Below are 19,556 nucleotides of genomic sequence, written 5' to 3'. Positions count from 1 at the left end.
CCAGTTCTCAAGATCCCTCGCAAACATCACTTCGGTCATCCATTCAACCTCCACCTCACCTCCGTCTCGCCTGGGTAGAACAGCATCGTCGTTCAGGAGTATTCCAGGGCCGACCCAAACATGACATCGCCCACTCACCAAGCCGTTGACAGCATGTCGCATCCTGGCGACTTGTCGCCCGATGCCGAGTTTCCACAGTTTTCCCGCTTTCCTGTCGAGATTCGCCTGGAAATTTGGCGTCATCCATTGAAGCGGTATCGGAAGATAAGGGTATACTGTGACTTGTGCTTGGGTGACTTAGAGAACCCAGCCGGCGGGAAGGGATCCGACGGACTGTACTATCAATATTTGTTATCAGGCACCACGCATTTGTACAGTAATCTGTTGGGTGTCAACCGCGAGGCGAGATTCGAAGCGTTGCGGTTCTATCGCTATCATATGCCCCGTTTAAGAGAGGGGAAACTGGATGCTGATGGACCCATGAAGGCCGTCATATACTTAAATCCTGAGTATGACGCTTTATGCTTCGTTCCCTGGGGACATCGCGCGTATGAGATCTTCTTTGAGCAAATCAAGGAGTATGATCGAAGAAACGTTGGAGACCTCGAAACACCCGCCCTCGATACGTCCACAACAAGACTTCATTGGAACATATTTTTTCGTTAAAAGCCATCGCAGCAACTGGAGGTTAAGTTTTTCTTTTGGCCTCCTATTGCAGGATATCAAGCCTCAGGTGTTCAGTGGCGGTGAATAAGGCGTACTGGCGCAATGGCAGTGGCAGACGCTGAAGCTATTCGAGATGGACCGACGAGAGGAATGCACATGGTCGGTGGTCAATGTATATGCGGCATATGGGGTATGACGATTCCCCGTTGATGAAATGGTGGCATGCGGTCGTTGGATCTCTCTTCTAGGACCAATAGCCAGAGCTGGGACTCTCGATGATCTACGAACAGCAATAGCAATGGTCAAGTCAAAGCAATGGCAAAGACAAAATAGCCATGGCAAGGCACATTTGCACCCAACGAGATGAATCCACTAAGTAAATAAAGACTCTCCTTGAAATGCCACAGTGAGCAGGATCTAGGTTTAGTGCCCGTTGCATCGAAGCCAGGTGCTGTGGGGCCTGCACCGGTCCCTAGTGCACTCGGGTTTTTAGCGCCCTTGCCCCCTGAAGTATCTTCTCTAGTGGATCCAATTGGTCGGGTTCATAAACAACCTCCTACATACTCATACCAGCCTTCCATTGTTCTGTTTTTGTTGAACTCGCGTATAATTGACTACTTGAGTATCCGTTTGACCCAAACTCACCCATCTCCAGTGTGGAATCATGTTCCTTCATTCGCCCCTCAGGTCGGTAGCCTATGCCGTCGCTGCGCCAACCCTGCTGTACGCCGCCTTTGTCGCCTTGCTCACCATCCCCTATTTCCAAAACCACGTCATCTACCTCCACAGCCTCACCCAGACCGGCTCCCTCGACCTCAACATCCCAGAGCAATGGGGTTTCCTCCGTAACCAGGCCACGCCCTTCCACCTCCAGACACCGGACGGCGAGACCCTCCACGCCTGGCACATCCTCCCGCTGGGCGTGTACCAACAGCACGAGGACCAGCTGGTCCGAGAGCCGTCGTCGGCGCTGGCTCCCGATGTCACCCAGCGGTGGAGTTTTCAGCTGCTACGGGACGACCCGGAGGCCCTGCTTGTGCTGTACTTCCACGGTGCGGGCGGCACCTTGGGCTCGGGCTGGCGTCCTCAAAGCTACCGGGCCATGTCGGCCGCGGCGCCCGACAAGATACACACCGTGGCCATTGACTACCGCGGGTTCGGCACCAGCACAGGCTCTCCTTCGGAAGATGGTTTGCTACTAGATGCCCAGACTCTAGCCGACTGGGCTGTGAACGAAGCCGGGATCCCATCGTCGCGCATCGTCTTGTTCGGCCAGTCGCTCGGCACGGCCGTGTGCATCTCTTTGGCGCAGACCATGGCGACCCGTGACGAGAAGAGTCCGGTGCTGTTCTCGGGAATCGTCCTGGTGGCCCCCTTCGCCGACGTGGCGACGCTCACGGCGACCTACCGCGTCGCGAAGACGGTTCCCCTGCTCGGGCCGGTGGCGCGCTTTCCTTGGCTGCTGACTTGGCTCAATTCGTTTATCCAAAGCAAATGGCCGTCCAAGGAACGGCTAGCAGACTTTCTGAGGTTGTGCCAGAGGATACCGGGAGATGGGCCAAAGTACGATGTGACCATGATCCACGCCCAGGACGATTACGACATCCCTTGGGTACACAGCGATATGCTGTACTGGTATGGCGCAAATGCAACAAGGCCGTCACCTGTGACGTTTTCGGAGCTTGAGAAAGAGAAGGCGGATGCTCGCGTCGAACTAGGGGACGGGGGTTGGGCAGTCGAATCCCGGTCTTCATCTGGTGTTCTTCGGGAACACATCACTAAGTACGGGCTGCACGATAGAATCATGTCGTATCCCGTGGTGAGTCGGGCTATTCTGAGGGCTTTCGGTAAAGATTCCTAAACAATACGTTATTAACGCTGTGTACATCTCGACGGTTGCCTGATTGGTTCACCTTGATAGATATTGGATACGGGTGGAGCTAATGGGTGTTAAAAGGATTCATGTCAACATCATCTCGTGGGGTAACCCAGGTTCGAAGTATTGAGAAATAGAAAGCGAGAGATATGTCACTAGTAGCGAGTAAACTATCAAACCATCAGCGTGAAGCAGAATGGCATTGCACATTTCATACCACAACAACACAAAAAACCTGGAAAGAACAAAGCAAAGCAAAGCATGTAAGTCTCAGTCATCCTTCCACCTTCCAACAAACCACAAGGTCACCACAGCACAACCACCGCTACCACCACAGCCATTGTGACACTTTCTTCCAATAAGCCCACCCAGTCAAAGGGCTTGCGTGACCGTGATTGCGTCACGGTGGCCGGTCACGACCTCGAATCCAACCGTCCGCCTCTTGTGCCACATCGCAGTGCAACGATGCAGTCGTCACATGACAGCATCGTCTTGCCCAAGGTGCGCGGCGGTGCGCCTCCACGTCGTGCCCCATCCGACACCACCTCTCTCTCGGCGTCGCGAGAGTCTGCCAGAACGGCAAAGAAGAGATCGCCATACATCGATATCCGAGCAAACGAAACCGCGATGGGGACAACCCCCGAGAAAGGACACGCAGCTGCTGGTAGTAGTAGTGAGTCTCAGCAAAAGCAGCATCATCACCACCATCATCGAACCTCTCATAAGACTCGCCACTCAAGCACCCGGCACCAACAACAGAATCATGGCGCTGTGTCGCCGCCATCGTCAGTCGTATCAGCTTCGGCTCACCGTCGAGGAGGTGCTGCTGCTATCCCCACGATCCAGCGCGAATCGCCATCTCCGCCGCCGCCCCAACAGCAACAAACTGGACACCAATCCTCCCCATTGGTATCGCCAGTACCAGTGCCAGCACCTGTTCCAACATCGCCACACCACGTATCGCCTCACCCGCAACCCCCCTTCACCCCGCACCATTCCCGCGATCGTCGTCCAACCACCCATCAAACATAACCACAGCGATTCCGTGTCAGCGTCGTCCTCAACACGTCCACCCCACAGCAGCCACAGCAGGCGTCGCCGCCGTCCGCGCCGCCATCAGCGCCGTGAAAGCACCAGCACCAGCAGAACAGGGAACCACCACCTCAGCCCCTCTCCAGCAACCAGAGCCCCCGCGGCGGCGGGACCTGCGTCGGCCGCGGCGCCGGACCGGGATAATGACAACAAATCGCCCTTCCACACGGGCCTCCAAGATATCCTGCAGGGCGTGTTCGGCCACGGGGCCAAGGGCCCCACCATGACCGAAGTGGAGAAGCTTGCGGACGAGCTGGGCGACCTGATCCAGGGGGCGCTGCTGGACCGGCTCGTGAAGGAGCTGCGGGAGGGGCTGCTGGAGAGGCTGCTCGTCGAGTACCTGGAGGAGCTGGTCACGAGCGTGGTGGTCCATGGATTGGACCGGGCGAACAAGAAGCGGAAAGATAAGAGCGGGGGTGATCATGGCGGTGCCGCGGACTGGAAGAAGACCGCGGTGAAACGGGCCTTCAAGATCTTTGTGGAGCGTTTTGCGAATAAGTCATCCTAAGCTGTCAGACATGATGGATTTAGAGTACTGTAGAGTTGAATAAGGATATGATACTTTCACGTTGAGACATTGGTGCGCAGAAGTCCTTATTATTCATGATTTACTCCATCAGTTTCCACCGTTGCTCTCCAACTGGCGATCGTTGTGGTAATCGGCCTTGAGAAACCGGACCACTTCATATCTATGCCAAAACCAGATTTCCATCTCTTCGGTTCGAGGTGCCTTCCAGGCAGTAGTATCGTGGCTCTTGGCATGTGAGCCCATTTGCGGAATCATACACACCCAATACTTTTTTAGCGGGCCACCCGGTCTGGTGTATGGGTGTTGCGTGTATTGCTGTAGGAAAAAGAAGCTCATGAGTTGGTTGATGCTCACAAGTTATAAGATGTCATGGTTTGAAGTTATTTTTGGCCATATCGGGTATTAATATTGAGTCTAGCTATGGTGTTGACTTAATATCATATTCTGCTGTGAGGTGTCTGTGATGAAGTGATGTTGTAATCATCTTCTATCACATTTCTACCGTAATACCCTGACTAGTTCCAAGATCTCGTGCTGTGTAATGAAATGTAGCATGACCTTCAAGCTCCATTTTCCATCGCATGGTCATTGGCATATTCAGCCTTCAGAAACCGAACGACCTCATACCCGTGCCAAAACCACATCTCCATGTCATCCTCCCGCGGTGCTTTCCACGCAGTGAGGTGTTCCTTGGCGTACAGCCCCATCTGGGAGACGAATCGCACCCAGTGTTTCTCTTTGGACCAGCCGGTCTTGTCCAGGGAGGTCGAATTACCGTACGAGGTAAATTTCATGAGTTGGTTTACCCCAAGGAGGTTTGTAACCTTCTGGTAGTCCGCATCAGGATCTGTCTGATGATTTACCAGGTAGTCACGGATAAACTCGTCTTTGAATGGCTTGACTCCGGCACTGTCGATCCATGTGTTGACGGTTTGGAGATCGCTAAATCCCATGGTCTTCTGCAGCTTCGTGCGGTGTGCTTCGATTGCGTAGAACGAATCCATCTGTTCGAAAGAAGTTAGTATTATGTTTGGATACATTGATATAAGGCAATGATCTTACGTTTATAGGAGAGCCTTCGCTAAATAATAGCCGATTAGAGTGGATTCTTATGGCGATGAGCTGTCGATGGATGTAGAAAAAAAGGAAAGTCCGAGAAGTTAGGTGAAAGAGATCTTTTTATATAGAAAGAGCAGAAGTGAATATAATCACAAAATTGAATGTTAAAGTATCTACGAGGGTATTCAATGGAAGAGCGATTGTCGCGAGTCGTGATTGTTCTGGTGTTGAGGTATCCTCCATTGTCGGACATCATCGCTGTAGCTAGGGGAAGAAGACTGATTCTTGCGTCGTATGTGATTGCCGAGTAGTGTGTCGTCAAAACGGGCCGCAGCATGTTCCTCAAGACTTATGCATTTCGCATATTATTTTGCTATGATAGATGTCTTCCAAGACACCAAAGTGTTTGCTGCGGGTGCTGGCCTCCCTTGCGCTGTCTCAGGTAACGGGAGATGTCTCTAGAGTATGTTGGCGCTTCCTCCTACAGCCTTATTATTAAGTCCCTTCCCTTACTTAACTCGGGTATCTGTAGGCAAGAATAACATGAGAATTGGTGCAATTTATGCATTCTTGCCCATAATGGTATGACTGCGGATATGGTGTAAAGAATAGATGTAGCGACTACTAGGGGAATAGTTCGCCATTAGAACCTACCTGGCCGAGACCAATGTAGCCTTCTTATTTCATGGCGTCGGGCCCTTGGACCCATATGCACCCGTTGGTAAGAGACCTTGGCCGCGGATCTGCTATGCTATCAAGCGACCGAGTGCTGCGGCGGGTGTGCAGTAGCAACTGACAGCGCAGTCTGTTCATCATGAGGGCTCTGCTCTGGAAGAGGGCGTGGGGAGGGATAGCACCCCGAAAATGTCGCGACTATCCACCGGCGGCGGATATGCCGGCGGCTGCCCGTCGAGAGTGCATGCTCCATGTGCTGGAAAGCTAGATACGAGATACGATGGTTAGCGTGATAACATGGAGAAGACATTGGTGTAGTCATCAGGTGAGAGGGTATTTCTAGAGTTAGTGTATGCGATCTCCCGAAGTGATGAACTCACTTATACAGCCAATTTGCGGAGGACATAGGCAAGACCTAAGAAAAGGGGTTCAAAATAGAAGACAACTTACGAGATAGGCACGCGAGGCCCGAGGCTGTAAGGGTGTGGTATAACATGCGTTGTTACGCTAGAGAGCAGGAGGAAGGTTCCCTCGCACCTATCTATAATAATCTGAATATTTGGTGGGGGTGCATAGATCACCCGCACGAACCACCTATTTGGATCCGTGACAGAGGCTTCGTTTACGGCTCGTGGACGTTATCAAAGCCCAATATCTTTTGAAGCTCCTTACAAATTGAAGTAGCTGTGTAGGATAGCACGGGAATTCAAGGAAGTGATACTAATATCTCGAGCTATATAGTAAAGACTTTACGTATAGACGTAAGTAGCTAAGTTTATTGTATCATAGCCTACATGCTAATATATCTAAACAATACCGTTATCTATACCAGCATCTGACTTGGAGCCTTGATTTGAATGTTGTAGGAACACGATAATAGTGACCAGCAGCTGAAGTCTTTATATAACTTGTGATACTCTGTGAGTCATCACAGCATATGACACTGATCGCATTTAGTTGCCTTAACCATTTCAATATTTGCCATCAGTCACCATCGTAAGTCATGTTTGACCATTTTGCGGGTGTCTGGATATGGCTTCAGGGGCACAATGATGACATAGCAACAAGACAAATATAACCCATCCATCCTGCTTGAATGGATCAAAATATTATTCAATGTGAAGTCTAAATTATTTGTTACAAAGGCGATCCATGAAGTTGTCACAGCAGATCTAGCAAATAAGTCGCCAAGAATGCGAAAGCGGACAAAGGGGCTGTTTGAGGTTCTTGGGCCAATCGAATCAAAAACAACCCAGTCAGTTCAATTACAGTCATTTTAAACACTTGCCATCTCTACATGCATCCATCTGAAAGTCTAAATGTTGAGCTAGACTGCTCAAGAACAGGCGATAGGATGGGACGAGCAAAGTTTGCCGGGCCGTGCTGCAAGACATGCAGACTAGATTGGAGCTAGAAGCGGATAGTAGATGCAAACTTCATCTGGCTCATTGTCTATCAATTGAAAATTACGACTAGGTATTATGTAAAGTTTCTACTGCGTGGTTCGATGCTAGTTGTGTAGTGGTATTCCGAGCCGCTTCCCATTCCTCCCCTGCTCACATCTTGAACCCGCCCGTGCGGGTGGCCCACAGTCCCTGGGGATCCAGCTCGTCGCGCACGCGGCGGGCCAAGGCGGCGTTCTCGGGCCGGAGGCGGCCGAAGTAGTCCTGGCGGAAGTAGCCGTCGTTCATGAAGAGGGGCAAGTAAGCGTCGGCGGGCAGCTTGCCCTCGCCCTGGAAGCCGGCGACGCGGGTGGCGAGGCCGGTGTACGTGTCCTGCATGGCGCGGTCGACCTTCTCCGTGTCAGACGGGATCCAGTAGCTGTAGTCGTACTCGAAGATGATGCGGTCGACGGCGTCGTCCAGGTCGAGCAGGTCGCCGCCCATCGAGCGCGCCTTGGCCGCCAGCCGCTTCGGCATGGGCTGGAACGCCACGCTCGCGATCAGGCCCGTTACGGGCAGCACGCCCGAGCTGACGTTGCGCCACGACTCGAGGTAGGACCCCATGATCTCGGCGCCGTGCTCCTGGCTCGGCAGCGGCGTCGTCTCGGTGCCGATGGTGTAGACGCTGCCGCGCAGCACGGCCCAGTTGTTGCCCGTGAGCAGCTTGGCGTAGCTCTGCGTCTTGACGTCCTTGAGCAGGGGGCCGACGTCGGTGAAGTTGCTGAAGACGCCGGCCGGCGGCTCGGGCCCGTTGTAGTACACAAACAGGATCCAGATGTCGAGCAGGCCGCCGACGGTCGTCTCGGCCGTCAGGATCACGCCCGCCTTCTCGTCCGGGTAGTACTCGGTGAAGTCGCGCACCGCCGCCAGCAGCTTCTTGTTGTTCTCGTCGGTCGCGCTGAAGGTGTAGTGGCCGCCCCACACGTCGCCCTGCGGGTACGTCTTGAGCACGTACGCCGTCACGATGCCGAAGGCGTTGCCGCTCCCTGCAGCGCCCGGTAGATGTCCGGGTGGCTCGCGGCCGTGACCGTGATCATGGTCGAGTTGGCCAGCACCAGCTCGTACGAGACCACGCTGTTGGCGGCCCACCCGTACTCGGTGCTCATGAAGCTAAGACCGCCTGTCGTGTCACTCAGTTAGCAAGATGATACATATCGTTTAGTCGTGTGGAAATCTGATCATTCGATCAATAATTACTTACCTCCGAGGAGATAACCGCCGACGCCGACATTGCCGATGCGGCCCCCGACGGCGGAGTAGCCGGTCCCGTCGAGCTTCTTAGCGACGTCCTCCCAGCGGTTGCCGGGCCCGACGCGCACGGTCTCGGTCTCCTTGTCGAAGATGACCTCGTTGAGGTGCTTGGTGGAGATGAGGGGGCCCCCGTCGACGCTGGCGAAGTAGTTGTTGGGGTTGTGGCCGCCCGACTTGACGGCGAAGGTCTCGTTGTTGGTGTTCAGGATGGACACGACGGCCTGGACCTCGGCGGGGCTCTTGGGGAAGAGGATGCACGAGGGCTTGAGCGCGTTGGTGCAGGCGGCGGACCAGTACTCCTGCTGCTCGTTGGTGTAGTCGATGGAGAAGCGCTTGTTGACCTGGATGCTGGTCGTGTCCTTGACCGTGTCGCACGTGTTGGCGGCAAGGGCGGCCCCTGCGGTGGCGAGCAGGCCCAGCAGGACCTTGGAAGCCATGGTGGGAAAGAGGGGGAGGGGGAGAAGGGATAGGATTGCTGAAGAGCGGAGTGGTAAAGGAATGACAGTCGATACGGCAGATCTGGGGAGGACCTGGTTCGACGGATATATACACTGATCAGCCTGCGGAAGACGGCGGTGGTTGAAGCAAACTGCTCCCCGGCGGACACCGCGATGGATCTTATAGCGGACAGCGCGCGAGTGAGCGAGAGGCAAAGGGGGGCTAGTCATCGACGTGCATTTACGACAGGCTTATGAAGGGGCATGGTGTCTCGCCGGATACCCGTCACGGGCCATCTTCGCTTCGTCATGTCTCCATCCTCCATGCGACGACGGGAGAAATCCGATGCTATGGCAACATGCAAATTCCCCGGCTTGCCCCAGATATCCAGAAATTGCAGCCACAGGGATGCGATCCTTCAGCAGATATCTTATCACATCACACGGAAGCATTCGCCCTTGGCTTGTTTCCCTTTGTTTGAGTTCCTTTCTCAGCTGCCTCGGCATGTCTGTCTCGAGACCTCGATGACCAGATGAGGGGCTGTCTCCGACTGGGTCACGAATAGCGTAGCGGGCGTGTAAATTGAGGTCGCAGAAGATGCCGTAATGGTTCCATCGCTTAGCGGTGCGTTTGTCGTCGTACCTATCTTGGCAGCCAGCCAGGCCTGTGGACGGAAGGAGAAAAAAAGGATGTGGACAATGCAAACCCCTGCAACTGCGGATTCAGCCCCGAACCCCGGCCCATGGCAGCATCTCCATTGGCAATTGAGCTGCCGCCCGAACCCTGCGTGCTTTTGATAGGTCTCTTGGGGGGATGCATCGGCCTGCATTTCCAATTGCAGTCGCTGCTTTGACAGCTCACTTTCGATTTAGCTGCCACGCTGCATAGAACCTGTGGAATGGTTGCAATTGCAACACAGATCCGGATCTTCTCCAATTGCTTAACTGAGCTCGCGTACACGTATTGCCTTCTATCGCCCGAGTCTCCGTGCTTTATCGGGACCGTCGCTCCTGGTCACGAGACCGTCGCACTGCCGCTGGAGCCCTAATTTCTCCGAGGCCGTGCCAGAAATGCAACAAATTCTGTGCTGAAGAAGGGGACTCCACAGATGTGCACACTGCCGTGGGCGTTGGCACATAGTCGTTGCAGCCGATACCACACCAGGACCCAGGTTAATATGCATGCAGCGACAGGCAGTGGACCGTCTCCAGGAAGAAACATGTTGGCGGTAAGGAGAAACAGATTGCTCAAATGAGAGTCTGTCCCGATCGTCTGCCAACTTGAACTTCGATACAGCGTATCATTTGGAATCCGGGCCAACGACAGCCAACTTTTCGCGGAACCATCTCCCGAACATGACTCACGAGAATTGTCGACAGGGATATGCATCATACCAGAGACGATATATGACCTCCGGCATTATCTAATCTTTTTTTCCAGTTGCATTCTCGTGGAAACTAAAGTCTAAACTCGTCTCAGTTTCCACGAAAATGCAACTGCCCCATGCCATTCGGCCGAGTCGACCATCATTGCGGATGTCGCATGCCCCGCTACGTCTCCGAAACCCATGCATCATCTGTGTCTGTATCGACAGGCTCTAAAGTGATAGGCCTTGATCTCAATCCAGCTATTCCAAGGCATTCCCTCTTTCTGGAGAGCTAGCTGTGAGGTTATCGTAACATGTACTTGGCGGCATAAATTCTTCCCCCGTTCCATGCCTACAATAATTTGCTACAACGTCGACTAGTGGTGGCCTGCCTGGATAAACTTCTACCCTTCACTCTCCGCCCCGAAACCTTCCCGCCACTGTCTTTCGAACCGTAAGTCACTGTACCCGAGCGCATTCGCATCCCGCTGAGGCAGGGCAAGATAGTCTTCATCCTCGATGGCCAATCGCGTGTCCACGGTGATCGATGGGCTGGTCACGAGGATCTTGAAGATGACTCCCCTCTCCCTGGTTAGATCGAGCAGAGAACAGAGCACATAAGCAGTCTCTTGCAGCGACTCCTCGTCAAAGCCCTCGTAGAAGTTGATGCCGTCGATCACGCAGAACACGCTCTCCGTGTTCTTCACCTGATGCACGAGCTGCCTGAAGACGAAGCAAAAGGCTCCGATATCCCCGTCATCCATCCGGTAGGCCAGCTCGTGGTCGATGAAGCCCAAGTCGAAGCTTTGTTGCTGCAGCAGTTGGGCGAGCAGGCTCATGATCATCGGACGGGCTCCGCCGAAGTCCTCGTACGGATGACAGCCGCAGAAGAAGGCAATGGATCTGAATTGCTCCACGCCTCGCAGGTTCCGCATCAGCAGGGCACAGAAGAAGGAAACGGGCGAGATGGGCTCGGGTTCTGAGTTGCCGTGTATAAGAAGCTCTTTCGAGTCATCTTGGACTAGCCACTCCCGAAGCTGAGTAGACTTCATGATCTGCTCGGTGCGATCGTGGCCCCCTGGGATGATGAGCTCGCGTTGGGACAAGATGTAATCAATATCGGCCGTCTCTATGTCTGTGGAGATGAGGAAATCGAGCATGTCGTGCTGTGTGACGACAGTGGGTGCCGGGAGAGCTGCTGGCTCCGGTGTGGTGGCGCGGTAGAAGAGCTGTTTCAGCTCCTTGTTCTCGGCTATATTTCGTCAGTAGTGAGTAGGCTGCGGACTCAATGGGAACCTCACCCTGTTGCCGTTCAATTTGACGCTGGAAAAACCGCCTATCTTCCTCATATCTGGCTTTCTCCTTCTCGCGCCTGGACTCTTCTCGCTCAAGCCTGGCCTCCACTCGCCGTACGTGCTCGTTGATTATGTTTGAAATACCGTCGTTGGCGCTTTTATACCAGTGTTCGACTTGGGCCTGTGTTAGGTGACTAGATCGAAGATTTCCAGAGTTTCATACTCACGTTTATTGACATTCCCGGCAATCTCATGTGTCTCTTGCTTATGAGCAGTATTGGCTTCGTGGATGAGCTCGTTGCCATCCTTGCTGATGTTTTCCAAGCATTGAAGGAGGGATTTCTCGTAGTTCTTCCCATCCCACAATGCGCTCAACCCCTTTATGACTATTAACTTGATATTAGCAAAACATTAATATTCTAACATGGGCGGATAAAATTGATACCCACTTATGTGTCGCGTGTAGTACCCGATGACATCTTCGATCGCCTTGAGTATCGTGACGTGGAGAGTCGTCACTGCATCCACGACCTTTTCCTTTGTGGAGTACATCGCGATGTAGTCTTCCACAAGGCCGAATTTCCTCTTCAACTTCTCAATTCCAGCCTTGACTTCCTCCCGGACCTTACTAGTTTGCTGGAATGCCTGTTGCCATCTTGGGTCAACTTGTGTCAAGCAATTAAGTGTCAGGGTATTAACATACTTGAAGCAGGAAGGTTAAAGTCCCGAGAATCGGCTTCGCGTAGTCGACATCTGGTATAACTTTCGTGACTCTTTCCACAGTGTCTGCCTTACTCTCGATGAACTCCTTTGTTTTCTTGAATGCCCCTTTCAACCCCGTATTCCTGGTGTATGCTGCAGCTGAAGCTTCCAATACCTCCAGCACCTCTTCCCAGCTCGTCTTGGAACGAATGCTGCATTCTTTCTGGACTCGTGCTTCGGGCTCTACTGGGTATTTTATTTTGAACTCGACCATAACCTCAGTGAACGTTTTGGCCCTGCTTACCGAGGAGCTCCCTGGCTGCACACCTTCGGGAAGAAGCAGACCTTTTGACTCGTTGTCCATCAATCTAACCGTACCCGCTGGCGTATCAATTCTTGGAGTAGACGACATTTCCAAACGGCCAATGTCAAGTTCCAGGGCTGCCGAATCAACAAAAATGATTCGGGGATCAATTCTTTGGAAGGTAATGTAAGGGAAGGACCTACGTGGAGATTGAAATATCGAGATTGCGACCTTCTCATCAGCTTTCTTACGCTCACGTAAGCACTCTTGTCGTATGGCTAGAGCCAATACGTAGTCTGCAGAGTTATCCCCAAAGCCCCCCAGGCTTTTTGGAAGCTTGGCTCGATACTATTTGTTCGGGGCGCGACCTGCGAAGAATGTATCGAATGCGATGCCACGCCAGTAGTTTGGCCTTTCATTTGAAGCGACAGGAGCAAAGGAATTGATACGGCGGGGTCGATGTTTGGGATATGGGAAGCATCTGGGGTGGCACTCAGCCTGATCTTGGCCCCCAAAATGCCTGCAGAGATTTCCTGCAGCAGAGCTGCCACGGAACATTTAATGATTGGTTTATCTTGATTCTTCTGACTTTTCGACCATCCATCAGACGCTTACCCCTCTTTTGGGTGTACAATTGATTATCAGCAAGCCCCAGCACTTCCCCTTTCCTCCCTTTGTTGACTCTGCGTTCTCAGCCTCCAACTGTTTCGAAGGGATACACCAGAAACTCAAATCGTTGCCTATATCCTTCATCTTGTGGGTAAAGCTACGTTTTGGCATCTCCCTTTAAGGAGGTGTCGTCAACAATGGAGCAGCCTGAGCCCGTGGATATCCAGTTCACGACAAAATGCTTCAACACAGAACTGGAGACTGCGCTCTCCGAGCACCCGATCCTGAGCTACTCGCAGAATGCCCCATCTCACCTGCAGATAGATGACTCCAGAAGAGGACCTAACCCAATCATCGAGGTCGTTACTGTCGTCAACGTCAAAGAGTCGGGAGCAGCTACTGGCACTGCCGAAAACCCCTCAGGGATGCTGGAACAATCGACCAACAATGTCAACAGCCACCATATGATAGTTCATTCGGCGGCTCTCTCACAGATCATCAGAGATGTAGTGAAATACTACCCTGGGTAAGCAATGAAACTTTTATTCCATTTGAGACAGGCCACTGCTAACAAGCACGTTTACAGACAAATCCTATCAGGAAAGACACTGGTTATACAAGAGCCCTACGCCTGCTTAATGCATCAAATGGATGATCTTGAACAGCTGAGGGAGTCTGAGAAGGATCCCATCAATATGAAGCACCTCGAAGTCTTGTTGCAATTTCTGCGGCCACTGTTCAACCGACGATATGTTGCAGCCAGGAACAGGTCAGAATCGGAGCAGCCCACGGTTAGGTTTGATGACGTATGGGTGTTGATGAAGCCTTACTCATTAGCATACACTAAATGGGATGGCGAATGGCTTGGGTGCTTAATAGGGGAATGCACCAAGGTTTTTCCAGACTCATCTGATGATTTTGATGAACCGTACTGGGTAGTCGAATTCTTCATCCTTCAGATTTATTGGAATTCGGATGAGTTTCGGATCGCAAAGGGAACGGTCGACATTGATCGATATGATGGAGAGCAGCTCGTCACACACTTGCCCATCCATCCCGTCGAGTTTCATGATGCACAAGACATGGGTGTTAGGAGGCGGGAGTTCGCTGAAAGAGGTCGAAATACCTGCCGACTCATCTGGGAGGGCCCACGGTATGCGTACCATGATGGCAAAAGCTTGAACAAGGATCAAAAACACGTGAGTCTGCCTCCGACGTTTCGTGCGAACCAATGATAACTAACCAACAAATCACAGGTGTCAGGGCCTATTATTGTCTCGGGCTATCAAACGGAAGGGACACTAATAAAAGAAGATATAATACACAATTGGAGGTTCGATTGGAATCAATCACCCGGCGATCACCTTCCAGGCTCTCCTTTGGGTTTAATCGAGAAGAAAGTGAACTCAGATAAAAGGCCGACAATGGAGCAGCTCATGATCATGTCGCCATGCTTGGCTGCCTACGAACTGACAACCTATTTCTTCTGTGGGTCCTCGTATATTCTTCATTTTCCACTATTCACGTCATGACTGACTTTCATTCAGGTATGGTCCATGTCAGCAACATTAGGCCTCTGGATTTCCCCAGCCACAACCCAGACCCAATCCTCGGCAGTCGTAAACTTTCTATGATCAATGAACTGGTCAATTTTCAAGGTCCTCCGAACTTATCAAAAGGGAAGGGCAATGGTACAGCTATTCTTCTTCATGGTGTGTATGATGGTAAATGCCCATCATGATTGTTGTTGCTCACACCTTGCAGGTCCTCCTGGTGCTGGAAAGACTTACACAATTGGTAACCTGAGACACTTGACCTCCCCGTGTATTTGATAGATCACAGCTGACACTGGTAGAATCCATCTCAATGAGAACTCGTCGGCCTCTGCTGGACCTCGGTAGACATTTCATTCGCACTGGTAATAGGACCCCAGTTGAAATGTTTAATTGGTTTGCTCGGGCTGAAAAATGGAATGCTATATTATTCATCGACAATTGCGACCAAGTCTTCGACGCTGGAAGGTGGGACGGAATGAACTTTGTTGGCAAGTAATACAGCACTCACCTCAATCGACAATAATCTGACTTATTTAATAGCATTAAAACAGGCCATGGCTTCGTTTGGTTGCCTTTTGTTCTTGACAACCAATAAGATTGGTACTTTAAATGGCCGCATCGATTCTCTCGTCGATTTGGCCGTTCACATCGATCATTTTGACGACGCCAGACGCAGTAGGGTATGGGACATGCTAGAAACCAAATTCCAGCGTGAATACGAGACACTCGTCTTGACTCGAAACGCCAGGGATTTACTGCATTCCCCCGAGACGCAAATCGACTGGAACGGCCACGAGATGAACCGCTGCTTCAAGACCGCCATAGCATTGGCTGCGGCACCGGCCAATCAGGAAAAAAGCATCGAGAAAGGAACAATCACCATCGATGACGAGCATTTCAAGGAGGCAATGAACACTGCCCACGAATTCCGCCTATACCTGAAATCACTACGTGGTAGTGAGGCCGAACATGCTCAGAGGCAGCAACACCGAAATGACAACTTCGATCCCACCGGAGCCACCCTTCGCCAGCAACATGATCGTCCACGTGAGTTTATTTATTCGGACGACGACAGTACTGAGATGGAAGGCAGTGAAACGGACACTGGCGATAGGACCAGACCACGACCACGTTCGAGGGTTCAAGAAAAGAAACCTCCTATCTCCGGTTTCAGGCATCGCGAAGATTCCACCAAAAGGTACTCGAACCGGCCCGGCGACCCTAGTCTGTGCATTCCAGATCTCAACTGTGTTGAATGGGAAGGGTTCCAAGAAGCTGGCAGCGATAAAGAGCTATTTCGCAAAACGAAATTCTACGCCGTCGATGTTCTTGTTGGTGAGCCCCGCATCAAGTTGAAGCCTAACAGAAAGGTGCGGCAAAGACCCAGCATCAAACCTCAGGGAGGTGCAGCGACCAGTGCCGCAATGCATCAAGTCGTACCAGAGCAGCAACCGAACCCGGGTCCTTCCGAACCAGGCGAAGACCCACTACCCGAAAGAATACGGATAAACTCTCCAACCGTCCTCAAAGCATTCTCGGAGATCATCGAAGAGGCTCTACCTTCGTCCGTCTTGCTGTTTCGGCCGTTTGTGGCTTTGATCTACTACGAACAAGAGTTCCGGAACTGGGCAAGTCAACAGGAGGACATTGTAGAGGGTAGGCTGACGTCTGAAGTAGCTAACTTTGCCTCTCTCCTCGCTAACTCTTTATCTAAAGGAAACTCGACAGTTCCAACCGAAGCCGGCACAGATGACGATTCTCCACAACCAGATACTAAGATCAAACATGCATTATCTGGCTTACAGGATATGCGCTGTCTCTTGTCCTTCATTGACAACTACATCAAGAAAAAGCAGGCATACCTGTCAAGTGATCGATGTGTATCAGTTGCATTTTCCGACCTCGCCTTGCTCTTTAATCCCGGAGACCTTGTCATAGGTGATAACTTGAGGCAGGCATATCGAGTTACAAGAGTGACAACCGAGCCCCACAAGGCCAAGACTCGCGATGGCAAAGACCTAGAGTTCTGGAAAGACGAGACCGAAGCGAAGTTTGAAGAAGCCCCGGTTTTTGTGCATTATATCCACGTGGACTTTGATGGCACCATGATAGGACCGGTTTCTCATGTATCGGCGTTTTTGCGATTTCAAGGCAAGATGGATGTGAGATCACTTCCGATATACCCGTTACGACATTCGAAAGACCGTGGACTTCGCGAGAAGCTAGTCTTGCGGGGCAAAATGTTCCTGAAAGTGGCCAGCATCAAACACATGCACTATACCGGGCTAACTCTGGAAACACGAGACGATATTGATAGCCAGGTGGTGATCGACTTTGGCGAAGCCTTTGTTCGCTTTCCAAATTGGACGCCAATTATCAGGAATGCTACAGATGAATGGCTGCTAAGGAGGGCATCAGACTACAAGCCGAACTTCCGCAGCGACAGCCCTGAGGACGAATGGATCCCCCACTACCAAAAGGCACTGAAACTGCGGAATGTCTCATGCATACCGGAATGCTGTAGTGACGATTGGGTTCACGTGGATGAACACGCCGAGATCGAGAGAATGAAAGACTACTTTGTTGAGCAGATGAAGGAAGCAACCCCAGCGGCGCCATCGGTTGGCATTATCCCGACTGCCTTCAAAGACATCAACGATCGTGCTACATTGACAGATGATGACTTCTTGATCATGTCTTTCCGGGTATTTGGGTTCGTTCTCCGCAATCGGAAATGGCGTATGTATCTCTGAATGTTCCTTTCTTTTGATCCAACCTTCTTTCTGACATGCAAATTTCTAGATCAATTGGATTTGACCAGCATGTCCGAGGTTGCCATCCTTGGTGATGGAGAGGGCTTTGATCAACTTGTACTACCTCCTGGGCATGGAAACATGGTCAAGTCTATGATTAGACAGCACCTACGCGACAGGAGGTCAGCATCGGCAAACAGGGACAAAACAGATGTTGTCCGCGGAAAAGGCAAACTACAACCTTCTTTCCGACAGTGGATTCGTGTTTTACTGACAGGTCAATATAGGTAGAGGCTTGATTATGCTCTTGCATGGTGTACCGGGTGTTGGCAAGACGTCGACCGCTGGTAAGAATGCCCAGTCAACAATCAAAAACCATTATTGACAGGGGATTCTCGCAGAATGCGTTGCCGATGCTTTCCGGAGACCATTGTTTCAGATAACAAGTGGTAAGGACGTCCCTGTACTCTGTTCTTTTTCATGCTGATACTATGTAGGTGACCTGGGCACAACGGCACGAGACGTAGAGGAAGCCCTCGAGCAAAATTTCAACCTAGCCAGTCGATGGGACTGTATTCTTTTTGATTGACGAGGCGGACGTGTTCTTGGGAGAAAGAAACAGAGAGGACTTCGTAAGAAACAGTCTCGTTGCAGGTACGTTATCGGGCTGAACAATTCTCACTGCCTGACTCACTAATGTTAAATAGTCTTCCTTCGAATGATGGAGTACTATTCAGGGATTCTCTTCCTAACCACAAATCGCGTTGGTGTTTTCGATGTAAGCATATTCCGACTCTTGCTACCTATGCACTATTCCCTGGTCCAGAGGTTTATGCCAAGAGCATGGCCGGGACGCGTTAGGCTGGATGCCTGTTGGCGGCGTGAAAACCCCGATAAAGCATTTCCTAGTCTGAATCAAGAATGATACTCACTTCTGTCACAGGAAGCATTTACATCGCGTATACACATCAGTCTGTATTATCCACCCTTGAAACGAGAGGCGACCCTGCAGATTTTTGAGAAGAACTGGGAAAGAATCAAATTACGGTACGAAAAGAACAATAGGAAACTCGAGATCAAAGAATCCGAGATCACCCAGTTTGCTCTTGACTACTTTGACAACAACAAAGAGGGGCAGTGGAACGGCCGCCAGATCCGAAACGCGTTTCAGTCCGCCCTTGCGCTGGCCGAGCTCGAGGCCTTAGGCACGGATGATGATCTCTTGGACGAGACAGATCACGGCCAGACCGTGGTGCTGGGCAAGAAGTGGTTCGAGACCGTGGCCGACACGTACAAGGAGTTCTTGAACTACCTGAAGCAAGTGTACGGCGCCGACTTCGCCCGAAGGGCCCGCGAGAATCTTTGGCGCTACGATGGGTTCGGCTTCCACAAGGCTCCAAATGCCTTGAATTCGCGGCTCAAGATGGCCGATCCAAGACCGCCAGTGGAAATGTCGCCGCCGCAAGCCCCTCCCGGTTCTGGACTTCAACCGCAAGCTGCGTACGGGTATGGGTTCAGAGAGGCACACCCGTCCCCGTCGTCGTCGTCATCGTATTACCAACATCAGCAACCGCCGCCGCCGCCGCACACGCATCAACAGCAACAGTACTATCCGGAGCAGCGTTACGAACAATACCCCGAACAGAGACCTCGGTACATTCCAGCGCAAGATCCTTACGCAACACCATCGGCACCGCAGGAACGGTTCGTACCGGCGCCCGACCCGTACGTGCGAGGAGCCGAGAGGTATGCGGCCGGGTCGGAACGGCTTCCACAGACCCCTGAGCAGTCATTCCGTTCCAGTGCACCTAGAGAGTCTGGGTTTCCTCGCAGGGAGGCTGATGATCCGAGATAATCACTTTCCCTGCCTTTCCTATACACACTCCTTTAGCTTTTGTCGGCTTTCCAATTCTTTGCTGTTCTTTTGCTTCTGGTCAGTATAT

The 19,556-nt window shown here is 51.9% G+C and overlaps 6 protein-coding genes across 6 annotated transcripts; 3 read left to right on the top strand and 3 right to left on the bottom strand.

Annotated features, from left to right (window-relative positions):
• Window positions 1-1,330: 1,330 nt before the first annotated feature.
• PG998_002624 (abhydrolase domain-containing protein 12B) lies at window positions 1,331-2,527 on the top strand (the record flags this gene model as incomplete). The annotated part of the gene is made up of 1 exon (XM_066869442.1): window positions 1,331-2,527. One exon carries the CDS (start codon window positions 1,331-1,333, stop codon window positions 2,525-2,527), a length of 1,197 nt encoding a protein of 398 aa, XP_066737857.1.
• Window positions 2,528-3,305: 778 nt separating this feature from the next.
• Window positions 3,306-4,142, top strand: PG998_002623 (uncharacterized protein; the record flags this gene model as incomplete). The annotated part of the gene is made up of 1 exon (XM_066869441.1): window positions 3,306-4,142. The coding sequence occupies one exon, from the start codon at window positions 3,306-3,308 to the stop codon at window positions 4,140-4,142; it is 837 nt and encodes a 278-aa protein (XP_066737856.1).
• Window positions 4,143-4,723: 581 nt separating this feature from the next.
• On the bottom strand, window positions 4,724-5,167 carry PG998_002622 (uncharacterized protein; the record flags this gene model as incomplete). The annotated part of the gene is made up of 1 exon (XM_066869440.1): window positions 4,724-5,167. One exon carries the CDS (start codon window positions 5,165-5,167, stop codon window positions 4,724-4,726), a length of 444 nt encoding a protein of 147 aa, XP_066737855.1.
• Window positions 5,168-7,453: 2,286 nt separating this feature from the next.
• PG998_002621 (FAD binding domain-containing protein) lies at window positions 7,454-9,027 on the bottom strand (the record flags this gene model as incomplete). Its single annotated transcript, XM_066869439.1, is given in 3 exon segments — window positions 7,454-8,353; window positions 8,368-8,459; window positions 8,541-9,027. 3 exon segments carry the CDS (start codon window positions 9,025-9,027, stop codon window positions 7,454-7,456), a joined length of 1,479 nt encoding a protein of 492 aa, XP_066737854.1.
• A 1,771-nt stretch (window positions 9,028-10,798) lies between these two features.
• PG998_002620 (uncharacterized protein) lies at window positions 10,799-12,755 on the bottom strand (the record flags this gene model as incomplete). Its single annotated transcript, XM_066869438.1, has 4 exons — window positions 10,799-11,646; window positions 11,917-12,075; window positions 12,139-12,354; window positions 12,389-12,755. 4 exons carry the CDS (start codon window positions 12,753-12,755, stop codon window positions 10,799-10,801), a joined length of 1,590 nt encoding a protein of 529 aa, XP_066737853.1.
• Window positions 12,756-13,501: 746 nt separating this feature from the next.
• PG998_002619 (uncharacterized protein) lies at window positions 13,502-19,468 on the top strand (the record flags this gene model as incomplete). Its single annotated transcript, XM_066869437.1, has 9 exons — window positions 13,502-13,830; window positions 13,891-14,503; window positions 14,561-14,792; window positions 14,852-15,016; window positions 15,069-15,101; window positions 15,401-17,599; window positions 17,663-17,890; window positions 18,321-18,391; window positions 18,557-19,468. The coding sequence occupies 9 exons, from the start codon at window positions 13,502-13,504 to the stop codon at window positions 19,466-19,468; spliced, it is 4,782 nt and encodes a 1,593-aa protein (XP_066737852.1).
• Between the last annotated feature and the right edge of the window lie 88 nt (window positions 19,469-19,556).

The sequence above is a fragment of the Apiospora kogelbergensis genome, assembly GCF_038363985.1.
Source record: "Apiospora kogelbergensis strain CBS 113332 chromosome Unknown utg000001l_segment0_segment0, whole genome shotgun sequence".
Taxonomy (NCBI): Eukaryota; Fungi; Ascomycota; class Sordariomycetes; order Amphisphaeriales; family Apiosporaceae; genus Apiospora; species Apiospora kogelbergensis.
Note: the sequence above shows the minus strand (reverse complement) of the source record. Positions and strands in the feature narration are given on the sequence as shown.